Source organism: Opisthocomus hoazin, chromosome 1, assembly GCF_030867145.1.
Source record: "Opisthocomus hoazin isolate bOpiHoa1 chromosome 1, bOpiHoa1.hap1, whole genome shotgun sequence".
Lineage (NCBI taxonomy): Eukaryota > Metazoa > Chordata > Aves > Opisthocomiformes > Opisthocomidae > Opisthocomus > Opisthocomus hoazin.
In genome coordinates, this window is record NC_134414.1 from 141,205,332 (window position 1) to 141,231,403 (window position 26,072).

At 40.3% G+C, this 26,072-nt stretch overlaps 1 protein-coding gene across 1 annotated transcript; it reads left to right on the forward strand.

Annotated features, from left to right (window-relative positions):
* The first annotated feature begins 2,389 nt into the window (after positions 1-2,389).
* Positions 2,390-24,680, forward strand: LOC104327120 (transient receptor potential cation channel subfamily V member 6). The gene is made up of 15 exons (XM_009931998.1): positions 2,390-2,520; positions 12,292-12,389; positions 12,933-13,055; positions 14,003-14,143; positions 14,699-14,797; positions 14,994-15,169; positions 16,037-16,183; positions 19,228-19,440; positions 19,737-19,823; positions 19,969-20,045; positions 20,350-20,515; positions 20,801-20,867; positions 21,461-21,729; positions 22,779-22,885; positions 24,407-24,680. Exons 1-15 carry the CDS (start codon positions 2,390-2,392, stop codon positions 24,678-24,680), a joined length of 2,175 nt encoding a protein of 724 aa, XP_009930300.1.
* Positions 24,681-26,072: the final 1,392 nt, after the last annotated feature.

Sequence of the window (26,072 nt, forward strand, 5' to 3'; positions counted from 1 at the left end):
ATCAGGCATGTGGGAAACCACATACACCAAAACTGTACAGGCTTACAATCCACCCCTCAACCACTAGGCCTTATCAGGCACTTAGTTTTTGAAAAACTGTTTACAGCATCCTGCTAGACTGAAAGCCCGGCAGTACTTAAGAGATACGGCCAAGATCTGCTAAAAAGACTTTGGTCCATGCAATATTTTTACATATTTCATCCATCTTTCATTTCTGTATTCTATTAGCTTTCATAGAATCACAGGAGAGTTTGGGTTGGAAGGGACCTTTAAAGGTCACTTAGTCAAACCCCCCTGCAATGAGCAAGGACATCTTCAACTAGAGCAGGTTGCTCAAAGCCCCCTCCAACCTGATTTTGAATGTTTCCAGGGATGGGGCATCTGCCACTTCTCTGGGCAACCTGTTCCAGTGTTTCACCACACTCATTGTAAGAAGTTTCTTCCTTGAATTACAAGAAAACAATCAATTGCAGTATAAAGACCATATCCATACAACCGGTTAAAGAAAAGTCGAGTCAGATTTACTGCAATCTGAAGCTATAACAACAGCTGTAATGAACCCTCCCACGACAATGTGGGGAGTCCACCTGAGATACTGGTTTGCAGTTGTTTGAACTGCCTCGGCTTCTGCTGCTGTTGCCTCCATGGCCAGCTGAGCACACTCTCCTCAGCCTGCTGTCTGGCTGTTACTCACTTCTTGCACCTTAGAGCTGCTGTCTGTGTGGCCAGTAGCACTGCTGCCCAGAAGAGGGAGGAATGTGTGACTGCTTGCTCCTCCTGCTGATAGCTGTCTTAGGGCTTTTGCTCCTTCGAGAGACAGTAGCAAGTCTGCTCTGCTTGTGAGACCAGCCCAGCAAAATGGAGATTGTGTTTGTCTGTCACAGGCACTGAACACTCCATTGTCAATATTTTTCTCCACTTTGAGTGGAGTTGCTTCCTCCCCTCAAGAACTGATATTGTTAAAAGTCCCTCACGTTTTGCACATAACATCTGGCTGGTGTTACATGCTAACTTCTCATTGTAGCAAGTAATAAATTTTTTCCATTATGACAGTTTAACTTGACTCTTCCTCCTAGAACTGCACAATTCAGTGAATCATAGATTTTAGGATATGATTTCTCAAGTTTGCCTTAAAGCATTGTTTTTTTCTGTGTGATGATTTACATTTTTATAGGATCGGATACATCATGAGTTTACAGAAGTTTGGGTGTGAATCCTGGTTTGGTAAGACTAAGTAACCTCTAAATAAACCAGGAGTTTCAAAAAGATGACTCAGCCCTACTGCTTTACACACTTTTCTCTCTCACCTACTGATTCTGCCTACGTCCAGGCACCCTGAACAGAATCCTTTTCTACTGCAGCAAGAGTAAGAATGAAGGGAAATTTCTGTTGATTCAGGGTGCAAGAATATTTGGACAAGTCTTTAGGGAAAAAAGATCAGAAACAAGGATCTTTTTTTTTTCCTTTTCTTTTTTTCCTCCCACATAGCTTCCAGTTTCTTCACTACAGGAAGGATGTCTCCTCTCTTCATTTTGATATTTTGTCTACTGCTTTGCAGACACCTCCCTTTGACTTTGATGATGTTTTTCTATACCAAAACCTAGTTTTTGCTAAATAGAAATTTTCATCCCTCTCCTAAATAAGCTTTTCTGGAAGAAATGTGAAGAAACAGTGAGAGATTGTAGAACACTGAAGGAATGAAATATGCAATGTTTACACATTAATCTACACAAACCCTTCTTCCAACATGTGAAGTAAAGTCATTTTGCTTGATGCATAGAAGGTGGAGTCTATAATGATAATGTGTTTAATGGGATTTGCTGACAGTTGGGGTGGGAGGTGTGTCCTCCTCTATACTACCTTTCCAGAGCGCGGTGTCTTATAGGGCACGTTCCCACACGTTCACTCACCTAAAAGGTGTTTTGCCTGACTTGTTCAGCTGTCAATTTCAAAATTGCTTACTTGTTGCTTTCCGGAGGGATTCAGAGATACATAAGGACAATGATTGCTTCTAAGTCCTCGACTTCGGAAACGAAATACTAGAAGCCTAGGACGTTCCTGCTGTATGAAATCTTCAGCGCTGGATAGGGTCTTTGTGAGGGGTAGGCTGCTGGTGAACTACTTCTAAATCAGACACACCTTTGGGTTGGGCTATTTTGGAAACTGAGTGCTTGATGAGGTTCAAGTTATGGTCTGCTAGGGACAAGTGATTTTACTTTGTGTTTTTACATGTACTTTGATCAGCTGATGCAGCTGACAGACAGTCTCCTCTGCAGGTAACAGATTGAGGGCAGAGGAGCGGTGACTTGTAGTGAGGCTTTCCTGACTTTTTTCAAACTGGGGATTGCTGCCTTCAGGCAGCTAGACAAGAGAGAACAAGGGACGTGCTATGGGTGTACCTTTATTTGGGGACAGCAAACCCTTCTATTTCCGGATCTGGAATGGATTAAGTCAGAAGTTGCAAGGCAAAAAATCCTGGGATAAACATCTGGATGAAATCTACTTACTCCAGCAGAAAAGGTACAGTGTATTTCAGCCTTCTTGTCTTCCCTTTCTTCTGCTGCTCTCTCCCTGTAGCTGATTCTCACTCTTTTCCCTTAGGCTTTTCTGCCAGTAGATAAACTTTAAACAACCCTGGAGCACTTTTCTCTATCAGATTTCTTCTTTCAAGGTGGAATGCTTCTGGAGTTCCAATCTTATCTGCTTTCACAGGTGGGTTTACTAGGTCGCAATTGAATTACCCTGAGTGCAGGACTTCAGTCACAAATTAATAACGTATAATCTTGTCTTTTCTGCTTCATTGGTGAAGCTCACAAGAAAAAGCATAAGGGTTTGTTTGGGGTTTTTAAATTATTTTTTAAGAGTGTGTGTGATGTATATGCTGCAGTCAGCTGAAATAATGGCTTTTTGCAAGAATTCTTCTTTCTGTTTCTCTGAAGATTGCCCTTACTGTGGGACAATGGAACACAATGTTGTCCACATTCTGGTGGTCACTCGTTTCCTGGGTCAGACTGCTATTTTTCACCCCCATGGCCTGTGTGTCAACATGTACAGTGACTCCCCTTAGACCTTATATTATCAAGAAGATTGCCTGTGTCTTCACATGTAAATACTGAACCAAGGCTTTTTGTTACCAGTGTGCAGGGTTGCTCCCTCTGCACCCAGGAATGCAGGAGCATTCATGGAAATCCAGCTGAATCTGTTTTTAATTGTTCCTTGTCATTTCTGCATGTACAAACACTGCAGTACTCAAGTAACAAATTGCTTCCAGTCCCTTGTAAAATTTGTTTTTTCTTTCCTTACAAAACTCTGAACACCTCTGGGGACAAAAAGGTGGTTGTGTGGGACAAAATCTATCTATCTACCCGTATATACTTATGCGTGTTTAAACACATATGTATAAAAACAAGTATGATAGTACCTCAAGAGGTATAAATGTATGTATCTGTCTTTAGGGAATGAACTTACATATATCATCATCTAACTCCTCACCAAATAACAAAAGCCTGTTCTACTTTACTTTGGAGTGGTGGGACTTAAATACACTTAAAATGGAAGGGACAGTGTGAACAGAAGTGTCTCCATAGAATGCTGAAGTGTTTACATTTTGTTATGTTCATGAAAAGCATCACAAGTAACTGAAAAATAAGTTCTCAGCAGATTTTGCAATATCCAACTGAATGTGTGCAAAAGAAAAGTCTAAATATACTGATATTTTTATAATTATCATATTATCTTCACATTTTTGAGTCATACAGATGTGGAAAGGGACCTCTGGAGGTCTCAGTCTAACCTCCCACTTGAAGCTGGGCTATTGCCAGCAACAGATCACATTGCTTTGGCTTTGTCTAGCTCAGTCTTGAGAGCCTCCCAGGACAGAGATTCTACTGTATGTTTAGGTATCTGTTACACTGTTGTAGTAATCTCCTGCTGAAAAAGGGGTTTTTCCAAATGTTCAACCTGAACCTCTAATATCATCATTTGATGCTGTAGCCCCTTGTTTTACCATCTGCTGTTACCAAGAAGGGTTTGTCCCCTGCCTTTTTGTTGCTCCCTTACACATAGGCTGCTATGCAAAGCATTTGACACTGTCCTGCATGATATCTTTATCTCTAAATTGGAGAGACATAGATTTGACAGATGGACCACTCCATGGGTATGGTATTGGCTGGATGGTCACACTCAAAGAGTTGTAGTCCATGGTTTGATGTCCAAGTAGAGACCAGTGATGAGTGACATTCCTCAGGGGTGGGTAGTGGGACTGGCACTGTTTAACATCTTCATTGACAACATGGACAGTGGGACTGAGTGCACCCTCAGCAAGTTTGCCAGTGGCACCAAGCTGTGTAGTGTAGTCTACACACTGGAAGGAAGGGCTGCTATCCAGAGGGACCTTGACAGGCTTGAGAGGCAGGCCTGTGCAAAGCTCATAAAGGTCAATAACGCCAAATGCAAGGTCCTGCAGAAGGTTCAGGGCAATCCCCAGCACAAATACAGGCTGGACCCAGAATGCATTGAGAGCAGCCCTGCCAAGAAGGACTTGGGGGTATTGGTTGATGAGAAGCTCAACATGACCCAGCAATGTGCGCTTGCAGTCCAGAAGGCCAACTGTATCCTGGGCTGCACCAAAAGAAGCGTGGCCAGCAAGTTGAGGGAGGGGATTCTGCCCCTCTATGTGCTCTGGTGAGACCCCACCTGGAATCCTGCGTCCAGCTCTGGAACATGGACCTGTAGGAGTGGGTCCATAGGAGGGCGATCCAGCAATGTGCGCTTGCAGTCCAGAAGGCGAACTGTATCCTGGGCTGCACCAAAAGAAGCGTGGCCAGCAGGTTGAGGGAGGGGATTCTGCCCCTCTACTGTGCTCTGGTGAGACCCCACCTGGAATCCTGCGTCCAGCTCTGGAGCATGGACCTGTTGGAGTGGGTCCAGAGGAGGGCCACAAACAGGATCAGAGGGCTGGAACACCTCTCCTATGAGGAAAGGCTGAGAGAGTTGGAGTTGTTCAGCCTGGAGAAGAGAAGGCTCCAGGGAGACCTTATTTCAGCCTTTCAATATATAAAGGGGGCTTACAAGAATGCTGGAGAGGGATTTTTTACAAGGGCCTGTAGTGACAGGACAAGGTGAAACTGTTTCAAACTTAAAGAGGGTAAGTTTAGGTTGGACATAAGGAAAAAATTATTTAATATGAGGGAGCAGGTTGCTCAGAGAAGCTGTGGGTTTCCCCTCCCTGGAATTGTTCAAGGTCAGGTTGGATGGGGCTTGAGCAACCTGAGCTAGTGAAGGTGTCCCTGTCCATGGCAGGGGGTTTGGAACTAGATGATGTTTAAGGCCCCTTCCAACCCAAACCATTCTATGATTCTGTGATTCGATTAAATTGCCATTCAGCCACCTCGTTGCTTGACAATCCTCATCAGTCGTGTACTGCAGGCCCATGAACATCTTGTGTGTTGCTGCTTATAGAGGAAAACAGAAAAAACTGTTAGGCCTATAAAGCCTTCTTCACCAACTTCTTTTAGATGACTATAGTGCAACCCGAGTGGTCCCCAAAACTAACATTTCTCTGTTTCTTTATAGAACTCTGTGTAACAACACTTGCAGTGCATATGATACTATTGTCTGTGAAATCACGGTTGGATGGGGACACAATTGTTCCCTTGCATTTTAGGTCTATATGTTCCCCACAGCCTTCAACTAAAATAAATTAGCCTTATTCTATTTAGTCAGAAATTACATGGTGCCAATATGTGGATGCTCTTTTCATAAAGAGGTACAGGACCATTTCCCCCTCTCATTGCCCTAGTCTTTCCTTTCCTTTCTTGTCCCCAGAGATGCTCAGAGTTTGAGAAGAAAGAAAATGAACATTTTGCAGAGGACTGTAATCAGTTTTATAGCTTTTATGGCCTTAATTATGTACAGATAGAAAAACACAAGAGGAAAACCTCTGTGGTGACTTGTGTATGGGAACTACTTTTATAAAACCTTTGCTTTTGTGGAAATACTGTTGTAAGCCAAGGGGGCTTTTACTTCATCTTGTCATTTTGTTGCATGAAATTGCAGTGTTGTGGCTTCGGTGTGAGTACTTCTTAGTGTTAATGGTGCTGGAACACACAGAGTAATAAGCAGCAATTAAATTTTACAGTGATCTCACTGAAAGCCAGTGGCAAATATGTTACTATTTAACTAGTATGCTCTGACTGCACACAGAAAGTCTGTAAGATAATAATGCTTTTTCCTGCCCTACAACTGGGGATGATAATACCTGAAAGCTAACTGTTTTGGTAGTTCTCACCTTCACTGGAATTGCTGTTCATTCTCTTTCTTCATGTGTAATAGTTCTTAGAGTCTTATTGCCAATTGATCTCAGCATTATCCACAGTAAGGAATTTCTTTGACTTAATCCTGTATAACATTTCCCAAAGGGACATCCAAGTTCAGGAAATGTCAGTTCCTAGACAAATGTTTCTCAAGCTGGTAGTGAATGAAAGATGTCATCATAGTTCTGCTGTTCATTTGTCTAAACAACATTACAGAGTTGTCAGTGCACAAACTAACGTAAGACTGTCCTGTCTTAAAATCCACAATGCCTGTCAGTATTAATCTGTTCCTTTGCTTCCAAAGGTGACAGTGAAATAAAATGCCAGCTCCCAGTTCCACCATTTCGTTTGTAATACGTTTCAATAACAGCACTTCCGAGTAGTCAAGACGCAAAGAACAGCCTGTTGGAATCTCTGCTGCTGCGTTTAAAATAAAGTCAAAGGCATCACTAGTACTATTTCTGGTCTCTTCTTATGCTGTTACACCTTCATCCTAATGGAAGTTTTGAGTCAAATAATGGAAAACAAGCCTCCTTAATTTCACAACTCTAAAGGTCGTCCAGAGGTCACATTTCCCCAACAATGTACAGACACATCTGATCTCAGTGCCTAAGAGGTGGCTTAGGCTGACAGATTTAGAAAGCTATTTGCCTTCTTAAACATGGCTGTAGGCTTCCTTCTGAAGAATTAAATATGAAATTTGTGCTCTGCAAAAAAAACACCCCAAATTAAAAAGTTGTTGGGGAAATCTGATTAGACACAGGATGAGGAACACAACCTAGAATATAACTGCAAGAAAATCCCTATTGAAGAGGATTGGAAGTTTTGGTGCAGGATGAGGTTATGCTTCAGAGAACAAATTTGTTTTATGAATAACTCAGTGATAAGAAATAACAGCTAACATCTACTGTGCTGTTAATTCAGTTCTATGATGAGATTATTCTTAAAATGTTCTCAGACACAGAATATAAAAAAGGAGATTAAAACAAGATTGCCCTCCTGCAAATGACTGAGCAAGATTCTGATTGCTTAGTGTGGTAGACAGCTAAATATCTGAAGGGATAAGACTTCCCTATCAGTTTCTTGTCTAGTAGCATCAGCAATTGGTAACCTGTTTTATTTATTTCCAGAGAAGCTCCTTTTACTGTCGGCTGAAGGGGCTTTGACATAGATGCACAAGAGGTTCCAGTTAATTTGTTGACTCTTCTTGTCAGAACTGAAGAAATTTGCTGCCCCTGTCCCTGCGTTGATTGTCCAGGCCCCTGTTATCTGTCTCCTTTCTACTTTGTGCTATTACTTCCTAACTAGTTCTTTAGAATCTCGTTAGATGGTTGCATTGATCCTCTTTCTGGCTGGTTAGCTTCCTCTGAGCACTCCTCTGCTGTCTTGAAGTCTTGCACAAGTTTACATAAATGTACTAGCAGAAGGAAAGGAGAAGGTGAATCTCCTTTGGCAATCCAACGATGAAATATTAATCATGGATATTCTGGGCACCACAACAGGGAAAGAAAAGAAAGTTTACTAATACCCTGCTGATGAATTTATAGCTCAGTTAGTTAGAAAGAATTGCTCAATTTCCTCAAATTGATTATTGTTTGGACAGTTAACATATTCAAGTTATTTTCTGGTTTTAAAAGAATAAGTGTATAAATCCAAATTATTTTTACAACAGAGTTAAGACTTATGGACTTGTACTTGCATTCTTATCTCTTCATAAGTGTAATGAGCAGGGTGCACTTCAAACGAAGTGCTTAAGAAGCTGTAAATCCAAAAGGGTACATATTACCCGCAGAAAGTGCTGGTGAAATTCTTAACCGTGTTTAAAACCATTTTGCATTACTCCCTCGGTCAGAATCTGACCTACATTCTATCTTCTCTTTGTTTCACAATGGATTTTCGGGTGTTCCTGATCTTGTCCTCACCTATACTGAAAAACAACTCACAACTTCCTGAGCATACAATTGAATTATCTGTTAAGAAGACTGAATGATAGTAATGCATGCTCAAGGCTTACCAAGTGCCTCAATGCAGCTACCCTCCTTAGCTCAGTATGAAGAACCAAGGAGCACTTCCAGGTGGATACTGTTGTAGTTTTCTTTGCCCATTGCAACTGCTGGCTAGCTATGTAGCTGTGCTTGTGCTAAACTGATCCAATAAGGCAACGTCAGTACTGCCTGCTGTTACAGGCCTGACTTGGCTGGCTAAATTCAGAGCTTAAGGTCTCTTGACTCCATAGCTGATGCAGAGAATGATTTAGAACAGGACCTTAAATTAGATGTGCTGAATTACCTTCTCAGATTGTCTAAATAGGTCCCTGCTGAATCATTCTCTGAAAACCACCCTCTTCATCCAGTGACATAATGGTGCTTTATGGAAATGAAGCATGTACTGTAGGCAGCTCTGTTAAGAGACTGTGTTACAGATTTTGCCTGCTGCTGCTTTGACGCACAGGGACTAGAGTTATAAAATGTAAAACTCATGCTATTGGATGGGTCAGGAAGAAAACTGGTTAAATATACAGAACTTAAAATAAAATGCTTTGAAGATTGTAGATTCAGGTGAGTGATTTGGCTCACCTAGTACTTGATATTTATATGCTCAGCACATTGCTGTGATGTATTAAAAATGAGCTGATAATTAAAACGGTATGTTTTAAATGAGAGTAAAATGTTTCCCCAATTATGGGACAGAAAATTAAATGAGAGTAAAAGCATATGGCACAAACATGTAAGCCATGGACCTTTGAGGCATCAGAGGCAGTGTGCCATGACATTTACCAACACTTTTGGGCTCTTCACCAGCTTGCTGTTTGGCCTGGTGTCTCTGGTTCTTTAAGCCCAGGTGGAGGTTCTTACAATAAGTAGAAAGTTCTGACAATTTTGCCCTAAATTTCTGAAAGATGAGTATAGTAGTTATTAGGTGTCTCCCTCTTAGCAGGCTGGTAATTTAATTAGTTGTTTACAAGGGCTTTGGAGAATTTTGTGAGAAAGGTATTGTGTTTGTGTCCTCCCACATTGTCTCTTGCCCAATCCCTCCTCCTCTCTGAGGTCATCTGAGGGATAAAGTCCTACCTATCAACATATTAATTGCAGCATTGTTTATAGGATTGAAACCTCACCTCCTTCCCACTTCCTGCCTCTGGAACTTACATTCTCCAGAAACACAGAATCTTTCTCAGCCAGAATAATGGCAGAGGTGGCAAGCTTGCTTCATGGATATTGAATCTTACAACATATGCTCAGAGTGCCTCTTTATTTAGATTCTATTTTTCTGATCCTAGATGCAATGTGATCATCAAATCATCCTGTAATTAGCGACTAGCGCAAATGATGTATGAGTAAGCTAAAGAAGGAACACTTCTCAAAGCAGTAAGGCTAAGAGTTTGAAGGACACAGAAAAATATCTCAGAATGACTCCCTGGTTTGTTCAGGATGATTCTTTATATTATGAATTATTTTATTTCTTCTCTGTTCTTCAATGTGTTTCTAGTCTATTTTCTAATGAATTAGTGGGGTTCTGTTGGTGACAGGAAATGCTCCTTTTATGGAATGATAAATATAATGCTCAGTTATGCTTTTACTACTTGTAGCCCATACCTATTAATTTACACTTACTCAAATGATTCCTATTTACCTGTGTAATTCTGATACTTCTCTTTGTTTTGCTTTATCCCTCAAGTTCTTTCAAGTGTGTCAGTGTCTTTCTGCTATAAAGATGTGAAGAACTTGTATGTTTCAGATGGGTTAAATCCAGAGATAATAGCATATCAGATAATTTAATTTTTTTGCTTCAAGTTTCTCTTGATCATAAAAGAATAATTTTAAGCAAGAAATATATGTTTGTGTAAGCCACAGAATTTATGTTGCCAGTTTTCATATGGTTTTATTGTTAAATTGTCCTATACCTAACAAGCACGTATTGAGAAAACATTTTGTGCGATGGGCCATTTATATTCTCTCTCTCTCTTTCTCTGATTTGGGTTTTCTTGTGGCTTATAATAGAGTTATATTCATAGATAATGTGTTCTAACATCAGTGTTATCACTTAATGCAAACACCTATTGCTTTATGTAGTATTTGCCCTATAAACTCTATCCCCAAAATCTTGTAACTAGATAATACCAGAATAAAAGGAAGAAATCCAGGACATCACAAGGAGGAAATATTGAATATATCTCCAGGTACATGGTTTGACTAATGTCTTTGTCCCACACGTTATTTTGTGTGTGTGTGTTGCGAGACTAATGTCCACTCTATTGGCAGTTGTTAGACTGCAGTAAAAGGACAGACTGTGGCTGGTAGCAAAATGAGGGCTGATATTCTCCTTGTTCATATCAGCTTGAATTTGTCATTGTTCTACTGTGTTCCTTAGTCCTAGACCACATCACATGTTACAGCTTGACCTGAGCCATGCTAGATAATTAAGAACAAATTACATATCTGTATTATAAGAAAGCAGAGGTGAGATAAAAGCACAAAATTTTCATCTGAACAGAGATCTAAAACTGAACTTACCCTGCTTGGATAGAGAAATTTCTTTCTATTTCACACTGAAAATTCGTAAGACCTAGGTTGTTACTTTGGGTTTGAGGGTCTTTCTTCCCCTTAAACCTTTAGCTCCTGAACTTGGGCTACTTAGAATTCTTTATTTGTGCAAAATAAAAATCAAAAAACCCCACCCCAAAACATTTTTAATTAATTAAAAGATAAATCTGAAAGTAGTCGAGAATAACAGAAATATTTACCCCCAATTAGTAGATTTTGTTCTATTTTTTGTGGTATTTGGGTAGCCAACTCATTTTTAACACTGGCAAAACTTATTTGCATGCTGAGTAAGTAGCCATTGCAGGTAACTTTTTGCACCCTCCCTTCAGGTACCTATACACATTAATAAACACCCCATCCAAACCTTTCCTTCTTCATACTAAACAGTCCCAGTTCTTTCCGCCTTCCCTCATGTGAGAGATGTTCTAGTCCCATAATCATCTTTGTGGCCCTTTGCTGAACTCTCTCCAGTAGCTGCATACACCTTTTGTACTGAGGATCCCAGAACTGAACACAGGACTCTAGATACCGTCTTACAAGAGCTGTGTAGAGGGGAAGGATCACCTTCCTCGAACTGCTGTTTTTGTCAAAGGACCTTGCTGTACTGAGGTCTGATGACTATACTTGTAAATTCTTCCTCAGCCCCATATGGTCTTCTGAAATAACCCAGAGCCTCATAGAAGACTCAAGGGTATTCTTCAACTATAAGTGAAAACTGTAAGTGAACCATTCAGTCTGGAACTTCTCTGATGGCATGTTCTTTCCCAAGACACACATACTTTTCAGTTCTCAACAATCTCCTCAATTTTCTCAGCATCAGAGAAAAAAATAGTATAGCTAAGCTTTTAGATTTTTCCTCATAACTTTGTATGATGAGGAACTATATTTCAGAGCTCATTTTTTTTAATTATACCATAGGAAGTGTTGCTATGACACGGAGGGAATTCTTGTTTGTAATTTTTCTTTTCCATCCATTATAGGAGTAATTCAGATACTCAGCTTTTTTTAATTTATTGTGCTGTGTAAAAAAACTACTGACTTTTTCTGGCTTCTGGGACAACTAGTCTACTGTCAGGAGGGGTATCAAATGACCCATAGTTACTATCTTCTGTGCCCCAAAATGTGGGCTATATAAACCAGAAACCCGTTGGTTCTTCGTTTTTCCTATCTTTCCCTCTGCTGCCACCATCTGGTTAAGCGTCAGCAAGTGAAGAGATGATGAACTGCCTGGGTTTTTAGCACTGCACTTGTCTGCTTTTGCCAGCTCTCTTTTCTGCATTCAAAAAATACCTCAGAGGATAGGTGTGCATTACTGATCCTTCAGTGAAAATGTTGAAGATACGTACTGTCTCAAGTAAAGGCCATGCTAGTGCTGGAGAGAGGCACCATGTGTATTACTGCGTTCCTTATCAGCCACTTTTTCTTGACTACAGGATCTGGGAATCTCCACTCCTCCAGGCTGCCAAAGAGAACAACCTCCCAGTCATTAGGAAACTTCTCACTGATGGAGCATGTGATATCTATCAGAGAGGTAACTTGATTATTTGCAACAAGTGGTTTTCTGTGGAAAGCAAGAACCTGCTACAACAAGTAGTGTGGTATGTTTGTTAGTTTGCTAAAACATTTGCATTAGCAGACTCAAACTACTTAACTCTATGTCAGCAGCTTTGTAACAAAGTGAATTTTCTGACTTGGAGAGTCCTTCACCAAACCCAAAGGAATGGTGAAGATAGAGATTTATGGCTTGAACAGGCCTATTTTCTAGAGGGACTGAAGGAGGTGGTTTACTGTGGAAGGTGGTCAGTGGAAGTGTTATGTGTGCGTTCACGTCATGCCTGAGTCTGCTGTCACTTACAAACACCTGAAGCCTCTGGTCAGCTTTCAGATCTTGATGAAGAGAACGACAAAAACTATGCAGTTATGTGGCTGTTACCATGTCATATGATCAGGTGGCACCTGGCAGTACTCAAGGGAGGACCTAGCACTCCCATAATTCTCCATGCCAATCAGTCCATTTCTGCTTTTGTCCCATATAGTTGAGTCTAGACAACTCACATACTTCTACTGTTTCTAGGCGCAGTGGGGGAGACCGCCCTTCATGTAGCTGCCTTGTATGATAATGTGGAGGCGGCAGTGACTCTGATGGAAGCAGCTCCTGAGCTTGTCAATGAGGGGATGACATCAGAGCTGTATAAAGGTAATATCTCAGGGAATGAGGATGGACAAGATTCTCTGCAGGGTGAAAGACGAAGTACATTTAGGAAAGTGGCTTATACTGTTCCCAGTTCAATGTGTTGCTAAACCATTGCGTGGCTAAACCAACACACAAGTGGTTCCTGACCATTTGTGGAAGGTGGAATTATATAAAACCCAAGTACACACATACGCAATGTGCAAATACATAATTGACAAACTCTTCACTCTTGACCACAGGTGGGCCTGTTGGCTATAGTGGGATTGCAGGGATACATACAGTTTGTTTTCTGGGATACTCATTGTGTAACAAAGAGGACACCTACCTGATCTCTTCTGAAAGGAGAAAAAAGTAGTTTGGTTGAGAAAGAAGAGGGACTGAAAAGAAATGTGGTCACTGGTTTTGAGTCTAGACTGTGAGCCAGGTTTTTAAAGAATGGTTCTGATTGACTACACGGAAATGCCAGACAGAATCTTGAAACCACTAAAACAATAATGATGGGATTTTAAAAATTCTAATACCTAGTGTGAAGGATTACAGCAAGTCTTTTTTGCGAGCTTTGTCTTAACCTGGTCTTCATGTCCCATGAAGGAAAGCATAGTCATGCAGCTTTCAGGGTGCTTCCTGGAAGAATGTGGCATGTCTTGTCTTCACCCAGGAAAAAAAAAAAATCTAGAAAGTGCATCCTATTGGGTTTTTTTTGGTGGGTTGTAAAGTCAATTCTCACGAATTCATAAGAAGATTTAAGTAGAAAGGGACCTCTGGAAAACCTGTAGTCCAACCGTCTGCACAGAACAGGTATGACTTTAAACCTAAATCATACAGCCACTATGGAGGAAGTCTAAAAAAATTTAGATTTACCGTGACTGAAATGAGAACAGCAGGCGACTGATCAGCCTGAAGATGCTTTCTTGAAATGCAAGTTTATTATTTATTTCTGTGTCTTACAGGGCAGACAGCTCTCCACATTGCAGCAGTGAACCAGAACGTCACCTTGGTGAAGGCTTTACTCGAGAGAGGGGCCAATGCCTGCACAGCACAGGCCACGGGGCACTTCTTCAGGCGCAGCTCCAAGAACCTTCTGTATTTCGGTACAGCCTTATCTTCTCCCTTTGCTGCTATGGGAGGGAACCAGCAGAGTGAAGAGTGATGAGGGAATAGAAGGGGTCTTGCCTTATTCCCTACTCCCCATCTAAACCTAATAAGCAGAGGCTCCTGTTTCCAAGTGTCATCAGTCACACACCTTTTAGCAGACAGTAAGACTCTATCTGAGTATGTAAATATGACATAAATATAAATCTAGAAATAAGACACATTTTATATATTTGCATATATAAAAATATATATTGCATAACAATTATAATTTAATTTTTTCCTAGAACCATATACTGCAACTTCATTGTCAGCCTTTTTATGAAGATCAGCTCCTGAAAAGAATACTTCTTTCTTTTACTATTGTGTGGGACAGGTCTTTTTTTCCTTTCTGCATAGGATGAGGAGTGGGGCAGGAAATTTACACGTTACCCTGAAGTAACTCTTCCTTTCATATCCTCTCGCTTCATAGCATGGATTGCTTTCCCTCAGTATGCTTCAACCTCTCCTGCCTCCTGGGGTCTTAATGTTTCTCCCCATTCCTTTCTTTGCAGGAGAGCATGTCTTATCATTTGCTGCCTGTGTGGGAAATGAGGAAATTGTACAGTTGCTCATTGAAAATGGAGCTGACATTAGAGCTCAAGATTATCTGGGTATGTGCTGTGGGGCCTAGTGAACTGCATGCAGTGGATCTGGATGCATTAAAAGAGACTGTCATCTCTGCATGCACTTCTCTCATTACAGACAACTGTGGGTGAGGGTTGTGAGGAAACTGAAAGCCATCAGTCAATTGCCAGCCTTTGCACAGGGCTGGGCTATTCCACATACTTTGGTCTGCTTCCTTCATAGGTAACACTGTTCTTCACATCCTGGTTCTTCAACCTAATAAGAAGTTTGCCTGCCACATGTACAGCTTGATACTTTCCTATGACAGGAACAGAGAGGGACCAGGATCACTTGAACTGATTCCTAACAATGAGGGGCTTACTCCATTCAAACTGGCTGGAGTTGAGGGCAACACTGTGGTGAGTTTGTGTGATGCAGTTGCCTCCATAGGAAAGGAAAATGGAGAACTTGAAATAACATCATTCAGACCAAGGTGCATGTTCTCAGCAGACAAAAAGATACATAACAAGTCTTTTTTTTTTTTCCAGATGTCTCATGTAGGACCAGAAAACCCTTTTTAAGAAATTTCTTTATCCTAATGAAAGAAATAAGTGCTTAAAAAATAGATTTTTTGACCCATTTTTTGAAGCATTTAAGTTGAACAGGTATTAACAGAAAGATCCACCCCAAGTGGTTGTTTGGAAGTCTGACTGAAATTACTGTCTTTGTTGTCTAAATTTCATTACCTTAAATATGACACATGGGAAACTTCTTCAGGTATTCACAGACATTTATTCATAGACAAGAACTCAATATTTAATGTAAACTCTCATCCTTCCCCTTAACAAAAAGACAATGGTGATTAGTGCTTCTTCTGTAGATCCACAAAGGACAGGATAATTTCCCTTGCCACCCCTCTTTCCTAATAACTTCTAGAACAGTATAAAAGGATTTTTTTTCCTAATCAACATATAATTCCATATGAAATCTATTGTCAATGTATACAACTGTGTCAAATAACTTTAGCAGTTTGATTAGAATTTAGGGTAAAAATCACTCATCCTTTACCTCATGCATGAGCTAATAATCAAATGGGAATCAGAAAAAGTTCTTCCACTTATTAACCTGCTGTAATTTTTCCTGAGATATTAGAACCACAACAACTGCCAAGCTCAAGGAAAATACATTGTAATTAAGGGTTTTTAAGAACTCCATTTGTTCTTATTGCAAATACACTATATACTGGAAAGCTTCTGATATCCTCGATTCCCTTCTTTTCTCCTCAGATGTTTCAACACCTTATGCAGAAGCGGAAGTGCAATCTCTGGTCCTTCGGCCCCTTGACCAGTGTGCTCTATGATCTCACAGAGATTGACTCCTGGGCTGAAGATCTGTCGTTCCTTGAGCTGATTGTCTCAACCAAGAAGAGAGAGGTACTGCGGGCACCACATGCTTTCTATGTGCAGACCATGGTGATTATAAAAGGAGAAGAATGATGAGTTTGAAGGTTCAAGCTCACTTATGTTATCCATAGAGCAAGGACTTTGTACCGCATGCTGTAGGGAGTACGTGAAATGTAGCAGCTTATTAAAGATCTGGCTATATCTAATGCTTTGTTTACAGTTTCTTCTGAGGTGTGAAACTTTCAGACAATTGAAAGAACTTAGTATGAGCAAGCTACTGGAAATTACATTGTGTGATTCAGCAAAAGGTTCTCTCTCTTTCACGAGGCTCAATGATATTAGTAACAAGTACCTCTAGAGTAGCTCTGGCAAGTAGCTTTCCGTAACTTTGATACTGATTGACTCTCACAATGTCCTCGTGAGACACGACTATGTTCAGAAATCCTAAACTGGAGTGCATTTTAAAACCACTCATTGTTATTATTCCCTTCATTTAATGATATTGCTTGTCCAGGTTATGACTCAAGACAAAGTGGGCAAATTCTCTCTGCTGTAGCCTCAAAACTTTGTAAAGGGATCACTAAAATAAAAATAGTAGAGTGTAATGGCAAGCTTAGACAGATCTCCTTAAGACTTTCAAGGTATGCTACCCTATTAGTTGTTATTCACCTTAAATAATGCTAATAGAACAGGAAACTAAACAGAAGACACTTTAATTAGCACAATTCTACCCATCCTGTATTATTTCCATCTACTAAAGCTTTAGTCAGACTTCTCTAACAAAAGTTTCAGCTACTGGAGAGTTTTGCATAGTGTGGAGGAAGTCCGTGAAACTCTCATTTGCTTTTGTTTAAAATCCGCTCAATTTCTATGTGTGGTGATACATATGGAAATTCAGGGGAAATCAGTCTATGTCAAAAAATAGAACAACCTTAGAAGTTGTCCAGAAGACTAAACCATAATCCTAAAAGAAAGCAGAATATTGTGTCTCTGTCTTTTCCAAAAACATATAGTGCAGGCAGATCCAAGATTCCTAATTTCAGAGGAGAAGATGACCCCAATACCATGAGGTATTATGACTTCTTCATTTTCCAGAATATTCTTAAATATGAGCAATTGCAAGTTTTGCACACATAACTAGTAATTATTTTTTGCGTTTGAGAGATGTTTGGCCTAGATGTATGTTTGGCCCAAAATGTTTGCTGTCTCCTCTAGAAGAATGCTATGTGTCACCCAATCTTATCACGCCCTCCCAGTTCAGTATTGGACTAGAGGAGCATCTTTAAGCCCCAGTCAGAAGCAGGTTCCTCTTGTAATGAGGGGGATGCATGCACAAACAGGTACTAAGATACATTTTCTGACCCTGAAGTGGATGAAAAGTGGAAAAAATAGAAGGGAACTAAGCTACAGGAAGACCATAGTAAGCTTCAAACTTGTATCATCCCTTTGAAAATGAAATTGACTCTCCTATGCAAAGAATTCTAGAATAGTGACTTCTACAGAAAACATAACACCTAAGGATATCTAGCGATGTTCATTATCTCTCACTTAGTTTTGTTCCTTTAGGAAATTCCTTAGGCCTTCATGTTCACTTTTGAAACGGAATTGTGTGATAGGAGAGGATTCTTCCCTCCAGTGCTCATAACTCCACTGCTCTTACTTTCTACAGAGCCTCTTTGTCACTTTGAAAACTATGGTCTCAACTGTTTTGATTAAGCTTTCTTTTTGTATAGAATTCCTCAGCTGCACAGTATGTATGGATATATGCAGATCTTTGACAGAAACACAACCCCAGGGTATGCAGCAGCACTGTTTTTCATATCATGCAAGATGCTCACTGAAGATGCAGTTTATTCTTGGAAACATATATGGTCTTCTAGGTACATTTGAGCTGTACCACTGAGATTCTAAAAAGAAGGGCCAAAACTTTGAATACGGTATGAATAATCTAAAGGAAGTAAGTTGAACAAGCCTAGGTTTTTTCACAGTATATCTCACTGTGGGTATACTGCTGTTTTTAACATCATAGCTGACTGATGAAAACTTGAAAATCCAGTCCATTAATAGGCTGCATTTAGACAGAAATTAAGGAACTTTGGAAATCTCTCCAAAGATGTCTTAGTTGCCTGTTAAATCAAAGTAATATCAGTGTCAGTTTTTCAAAGAGAACTAATCATCTGAAGGACCTCTTGATGTGTTTCCAAGAGATTAAGAGTTCCACAAATGCTACTGAAGTTGACAGAAACAGCTGTTGAAACCAATGTTTACTTACACGCATAAATGCAGAACTCCAACTTACAAAAAAAAAACCTAAGTGAATTTCACAAGGTTGCACAGAAATTTTTTTCTGTAGCTGAAAATAGAATCCAAATTATCTTATCTTCATTTCTGTGTTCTAATACTGATGTATATTTTGCATAGAGGAGAGTACCTGTCTGCTGCAAAGCGCACTGTGCTTTCTGTCTTGCTTAATAAAACATACTCTTCAAAATTGATTTCAGTTACAGTAAAAGAAAATTCATGAATAGGAGTAGTTTTGTGTGTCTTTGAATCCCTAGAGTTCACAGGATTTATAAACTTTCTGATACTGTAAAGTTAGCCCAACTCTAATATGTATATATCTTCCAATCTGCAGATAGCCTTGTAAAAGATAATTGGATTTTTCATAAAACATGCTTTTGAATGCCATTTTAAATAATCCTTTTTTTTTTTTTTCTGTAACACATCCTCATATATCTGTGTTCATGGACCTAGATCATGGGTCTGTCTCGAGTGTTTCTATTCATCCAGGCCTATACAGACAACAAACTTATTCCAGTATCTAACATGCTTTTCTTGAGCTTCCCACTGGTATGCAAAGGCTGTTCTCTTAATTTTCTTCAAAGTTTTTTCCTGGCAAACTGAACAAATCCAAATGCACTTGAGCATTTCATTTTTTGCAAAATAAATTCAGCTTCCTAATGCAGAACAGAGTAGATGAGAATAGTTTGTTAACATTCTGCCAGGCAACTGTGAATGATGGTTCAAAATAAATGCCTTTATGGCAATTAATTCTTTCTTTCTATTTCTCTCAGGCACGCCAGATCTTGGACCTAACACCTGTGAAGGAGCTGGTGAGCCTGAAGTGGAATTTGTATGGTCGTCCCTATTTCTGTTTCCTGGCTTTATTCTATATACTCTACATGGTCTGCTTCACTATGTGCTGCGTCTACCGACCTCTGAAACCACGAACAGGCAACAAAACAAGCAGCAGAGACAATACAATCTATGTCCAGAAAATGCTGCAGGTACTGTGTCTACAGGAGTCAAGGCCCAATAGGCAGCACAGGGCAATTCTCATCTAACCTACTCAGCTGGATAGTCCAAGTCTTTCCCAGTTCTCAGCTATTGCAGCTGCCCTCCTTCTTTCTGTCTGCCAGCTGACCTTTCTTAGGGAGGAACATGGGGTGTGCTCTGTTCCCCACTGCTGGGGCTGGGCTGGTTCCCGTGGCCTTGTCAGTGGGCCTTGTTTTCCCCCACCCTCTTTTAATTTCCTTTCACTTCCTTTAAAATTTAATTTCCACTTTTTGATTTTTTCTTCTAGGAATCATATGTGACATATGAGGATGAGCTGAGGCTGGTGGGGGAGCTGATCACTGTCATTGGAGCTGTAGTAATTTTGATCCTTGAGGTAAGAGAAACAGTGAACTATACAGTTTTGATTTTCGTCAAAAGAGATTTTACTTACTAGACGTACATAAAGTTGCGCTCACAACTTGGTAGGGGTTATTTTCTTAGTCTAAGTGATTTGAAAGTCAAAATGATGTTTCTCTTAGATCCCAGATATGCTTAGAGTTGGAGCAACAAAATACTTTGGACAAACCATCCTAGGAGGGCCTTTCCACGTAATTATGTAAGTACACCACTTTTCAAGTCTAAATATGTTGTCTCTCATTTTCCCCACTGCTGTCTTTTGCTAAATGAATCACTTTCTCCATTCTTTCAGCATATTCCTTCTCTTGATTTATTTCTCTTACTGGCTCAACTGGTGTGTAGGAAGCCAGGTGAGTGGACAGGTAGATTTGACAGTGCTGAGAGGTCTCTGCCTATGGGACTGGTGGTTGTAAGTGCATATCTTGGAATTTTTGAAAAGAAAACCAAAAGGAGGGTAAGATTCCTTTACTGAACTTTGTTCACTGTCTTTTCTTCCTTTGCAGCATCACATATGCTTGCATGATTCTAGTAACCATGGTGATGCGTCTCACCAGCACAGCTGGTGAGGTGGTGCCCATGTCCTTTGCCCTGGTGTTAGGATGGTGCAATGTCATGTACTTCGCACGAGGCTTCCAGATGCTCGGACCCTTTACCATCATGATCCAGAAGGTATAAGACACAATCAAATATGGGCTTCTTACACTCATCCTAACACCTTTTTTGCAGATAGGGAGAACTGAAAGAATACTTTTTCTCCCTCAGGACTAGCATTAATGGCAAATGGACAAGTTCTTGTCCGCACAGAGGGTTTGGGACTTTAACATTCTCTCTTTAGTGCAGAAGTTTCCTTTAGTCCACTCATGGTCTTAGAACCTGGAAGATGATTTACACAGGGTTGCATTTTGACTTGGTGGGACAGTTGGGCCTTATGGTGGTTCTGTCTTTGCTCTACAGATGATATTTGGAGATCTTATGCGCTTTTGCTGGCTCATGGCTGTGGTGACACTAGGCTTTGCATCAGGTGAGTCTGCGAAAGGAAAACAGCAATATATTACCCCTGACAACTTCTTTAGTATGAAGTAAGTATGTGGGTTTTGATTTATTCTCAGGTCGCCCTCTGAATTAGCTGACAAAGGTGGTGATGATGTAGAGCTTCTATTTCTTTGAGAATGGTCACTTTTCCAGTACTGATTTTTGTTTTCATGAGTTAGGTTTTCAGTTCTTGCCCTTTCCAGGGTAATAGGACAATCCATATAATTCCACATATCTGTAAGTCAAGGTTTAAAAACATACTGCATTTACAGTATTTGTCTTTGGAAAATGAGATTAACACACACAGCTTTATTATATCCTTGAGGAAGAAAAGATCACTATTTTGAGAACAAAAGAATAATGAAAGTAATCCTGAGTCATTTTACAAATGAGACCAGTGATTCTAGTCAGGGATTTGTCCTTGTTATGCTGGGTACTGCACTAGCATAGAAACAGATGCAGCTCCTTCCCAGACCACTTTGTGTTGTCAGCATCTCTTACAGGACCCTGTTGTTGCTCTTGGAATGTGCTTCTGTTGTTAAACTGTCTCTCTCTCTTTTTTTCCCCATTGCTCTCCTCTAGCTTTTTACATCATCTTCCAGACAGAGAATCCTGAAAACCTTGGGCAGTTCTACAACTATCCCATGTCCTTGTTCACCACATTTGAGCTGTTCCTCACTATCATTGATGGACCTGCAAACTATGATGTTGACCTGCCCTTTATGTACAGCGTGGTATACTTTGCCTTCGCCATCATTGCCACCCTCCTTATGCTCAACTTGTTAATTGCCATGATGGGTGACACCCACTGGAGAGTGGCCCATGAGCAGGATGAGCTCTGGAGAGCCCAGGTAATCTAATTAAGTGATAGAGTGTTCACTTTGAATAAAGAGAAGTTGTCCAGGGAAAAGGTGCTAGACAGTGCAATTCCTTACTCTGCCTTCTGTGCTCTAAAGGAGGTACTTTAAAACCTTTAGACAGGTGACCTTCACTTTTCTCAGGGGCTAATACAATAAGCCATATACGTTTAATTCAGTTTTACAGCTTCTGTATATCAGCCACCAAATTTCTTTCATCCTTTCTATGAGTCTGCAGTGTCTAAGTGCAAGACTACTATTCTGCACATCTGCCCATGTAAAACTGTCTTCCAGTATATCTTTGCTATGCAGATATTCCTACAGTATTTCAAATGGAAGCTAGAAGCCCATCCAGCTTTTCTTGTCCATCCTGTGTCTCCCTAGCTGTGTGTTCTTTACACATGAAGTCTTGTTAAATAGAATCAAAGTTGCATCTTTTTTTTACAGATCACATTTCTGTGTAACTGAGAGTTAAATTATAAATATAGGGATTGACTGAGGGGAGATAATATGCAAGTTAATGATCACAAGTAGGTCAGTAATGTCCTCAGACCCATGAAGAGATGTTGGCCTGACTCTCTCGCTCAAAAGGAAAAAAAAATTTAGCCAGATCAGTTATATAGCTGCTCAATAGGAAATATGTTTCCTACTATTTTCCTGTGAGACAGCAATAAGTCAAATGGTTAAATGTAGTTGTGTGGCCCTATTGGTAAGTTCTGATGATAGTTAATGACATATAAATACTGTCCTCTTCTCTATCTTGCAAATTAATTACCATACTTCTTGCCATCAGGTATAAAAGGAAAGAAATTTAACAGTGTTTTAAGAGCACCACTGCTTCCTCAAAACATGGCACAGTTTGGACTAAAATAGAGAATTGCCCTATAATAAACAGAGTATCAACTCTATGATTTTTCTTTGTTACATATGGAGTTGTAGTGAAGTATAGTAATGGGTCAGTACTCACAAAACTGATAATTTTGAAAGAGAGTCTGATGTTTTTTCTAATTCATCCAAGTTCTTTCATTTCTCTTATTCTAAAGGTTGTTGCTACTACTGTCATGCTGGAGCGGAAACTGCCACGGTGTCTCTGGCCTCGCTCTGGAATCTGTGGGCGGGAGTACGGACTAGGGGACCGATGGTATCTCAGGTGAGTTCTCATCTAGTGTGTGCATGTAAGGACCCCGGAAGAAGAATCCAAGGTATGGATGTTAAGAAAGAGCCTTTACAGTGGCCTGGGGAGGAGTGTTTGGAGTCCTTCCCTTCCAGAATACAGACCCCAGTCTGTTTTCTGTCTGTGATTGACAGACAAGCACAGTTCCCCTCAGAAAGCTCTGCTGTGCAATTCCTTGTGAAATTAGCTGATGTTTTCTTATCCAATAGTCACAGGAGACAGATCCCAGAAATTACATAGGTTATGAGGCCTGAATTTTTCTTTAAAACTTCTTATAATGAGTATCATAAAACTTCACTGCTGTGCTTGATTTGCTGTCCCTGTGTATGAAATGGCAGATGAAATGGGTGATTAAATTAGTTGGTTGCATGCTCCCTATGCATGAAATGCCTAATCAATCAATTAGGCATTCAGCAGCAATGAACTGCACTATGGAGGATTCAAAAACAGAATAGGAATAATTAAAGGCAAGATTTCTTTCTCGAATGAACCTAGTAACTGCATTATACTTTGAAAGACTGCATCAGTTGGCAAAGTCTTAGGTCCAGGATTTCAATTTAGGCATTGAAATAACAAACAAACTATCTGTAGTCTAGATAACACTAGACTCCTCATTATTTCTGTTTTTAATCAATATATATACCAGGATGAGGAAAGATCAGACTTTGTTTGGGCATGTGTCTTTTCTAACTGTGTCATCTTTTACTAATAAAGCCAGAAGAGGGAGTGGTGGCTGTATGAATTAGGACTTTCTGCAGGTTTTAGCAGAGAAAAGAATCTTGTGGATTTTCAGGTTTGCTGGGCAGAATAAGCAGACCTACAGTGATACCAATATGCAACACCTTCAGTCCAAGGTGCACAACATAACTTTGCAAGAGAAATATCCCAGCAACAGTTCTTCATTGGATGCTATGAGAAAAGAGTGTTGGTGTGATCTAGTTCTGTCAAGTTACATGTATGTTCATTCTATGTAGTGTGGGACTGTATTTCAGAAGACTAGTTATAAGTAATGTATAGAAAGCTTGGTGGAAGTGGAGCAGTTAAATAAAGGTTCAGCGAAATATAAGTGACATCCTGAGGCTAGCAGCCATGGAGTATCAGAGGAGGAAAGACAAAAACGAAGGAAATGGATGCATATATGCGTCCATACAAAGGATCTGGAGCTAGAATCAGGTGGGGTATGTCTGCCAATAGCTTACAGCTGGCAAAATAGAAAGGGCAAATCATGACTGGGAAATGAGTTAAAAGACAGGGAACCAAGGGCAAATAAGGGTACTGAAGTCAATGATGGGGGTAAAGGTTGAGGAGATAATTGTGTGCTAGCAGCTGCTAGCACCATATCTGTGATCAGTTTCCTGTTTCTGTGTAGATTTTCTGTAATGTCTGGGTCAGTAGGCATATCTTTGGGAGGGGCTTGCTTCTTGTAGCTGCTCAGTTTTGTTGAGAAACTGCCACGTTTCTGCTTCATTCAGTTTATGTTTTTTAATCCTCTTGCAGAGTTGAAGACAGGGTTGATCCCAACAAACACAAGATGATGCGGTACACAGAAGCGTTTAAGGCTCAGGATAGCAGTAACTGTGAAAAAGATTTGGAAAACCTGGAAATCGATAATGACATCCTGTACAAGAAGGAAGTGTCTGCTGTTTCATTGTCACGGAGCACATCCAGGACCAGTTCTCACCGTGGCTGGGAGATCCTGAGGCGCAACACCTTTCACCAACTTTGTGGAGAGGTCAATCATGCAATGGAAGAGGAGGTCTATGATGTCTAAGAAGCCTCTTTTTTTGTACAGAGCACAGATCACTTTTGCCACAACATGTCTTCTCCAACTGTTCATAAGCACCCTAGCATGCTACACACATTCATCAGCCTTGAAGAACTCTGCTGGTGAACAGTTCATGAAGAGTTCATGACATCTATGCTGTGATACATGAATGCAGTCTTTTCTCTCCTACATTTAAGTGTCTCTGCTGTTGCACTGATATTTGCATCAAGCTGGTGGACTTGTTGAGCTAAGGTCTGTTTGTTATGCTTTGTAACACCCTACAGAAATGAGCAAAAGAATCCAGCAATTTGATATCTTCCATTTACAAAGAAGTGACCAGTAAGCTCTCTCCCAGACTGTTACATACACTATAATCTCTCCCTCCAGTATCACAAAATCCTAATGCTCTCATAGCAAAGAGAGTTGACTGAAGTTCTGTTTTGTGATTTGGTACAGAAATGAAAAAAACACCCTGTAACTAAGCTCAGGAATGGAGACAGTTGCTGACACTGTGATGATTAAAAGGACTGTAACTGCTGGCATTCCAGGCCTGTCAGATTTTGCCCTCTGAAGAAACGCAGTCTATTAGCTGCATTTTCAACATTGCTGTCATAACAGGACTGTTTTGTTTTTCAGTTGGTTTTGTTTTAGTTTGCTTCTTTGGGGGGTTTTGGGGGGTGATTTTTTTTTTTGTTTATTTTCTTGATTTTGTTGTCACATGAATGCACTTTAAGCTTTTGAAAATAAGTGATTGCTGTTCCTGGGAGGATTCTGAAGGATCTCATGTGGGAACTTCTTTTGCTAATGAGAGCATGTATAACCTGATTAGATGACTTTCAGCACTGTGAAATTTCAGCAGAGCTATTAATCTTCCAAGTGAGCTGAAGCTGGCCTTTTGTTTTCTGTGGAGGAGCAGGATTCCGAACCATAGCTCTCTGAGGCATCAAGGTTGGGTAGTAATCACTGAAAGAAATGAGGAGGAAATGTTGGACAGATTAATAAGAGCTATTGCAAAGGCAGTTCAGAAACTGGTGTGAGCTCTCTCTCACTCTCTCTCTCTCTGAAAGTCTAAAACTATCCAATGAACAACTGAGTCATCTACACAGTTCCCTTCCAGGCATGATGCTGTGCCAGTCTGTCAGTTTGTCATCTGCCTAGGGCCACTTTTGGAAAAATGGAGAAATGTTCAGCGAAATGGACTGTCATTTCAGTTGTTTCTGTATTCTCAGGAGCGTGGAGTTTTATTCCAATAGCAGAAGTAAGTGGAAAGCAATCCATGGTCTTAACATTTCCTTCCAACAGGACTGGTAACAGGAACTTTATTTTTAAGAAACCAAAGATTTTTATCTAGCACTAGACTTTGAGCCAAATCATCCTGTGATAGTCAAAGCAGATAAT

What these genes read in the sequence shown, in the direction of transcription:
- LOC104327120 (XM_009931998.1), top strand. Translation starts at nt 2,390, where the DNA reads ATGGGTGTACCTTTATTTGGGGACAGCAAACCCTTCTATTTCCGGATC. An exon ending in GACACTAGGCTTTGCATCAG is followed by an intron (nt 20,868 to 21,460) that starts GTGAGTCTGCGA and finishes GCTCTCCTCTAG; the next exon opens with CTTTTTACATCATCTTCCAG. An exon ending in GGGGACCGATGGTATCTCAG is followed by an intron (nt 22,886 to 24,406) that starts GTGAGTTCTCAT and finishes ATCCTCTTGCAG; the next exon opens with AGTTGAAGACAGGGTTGATC.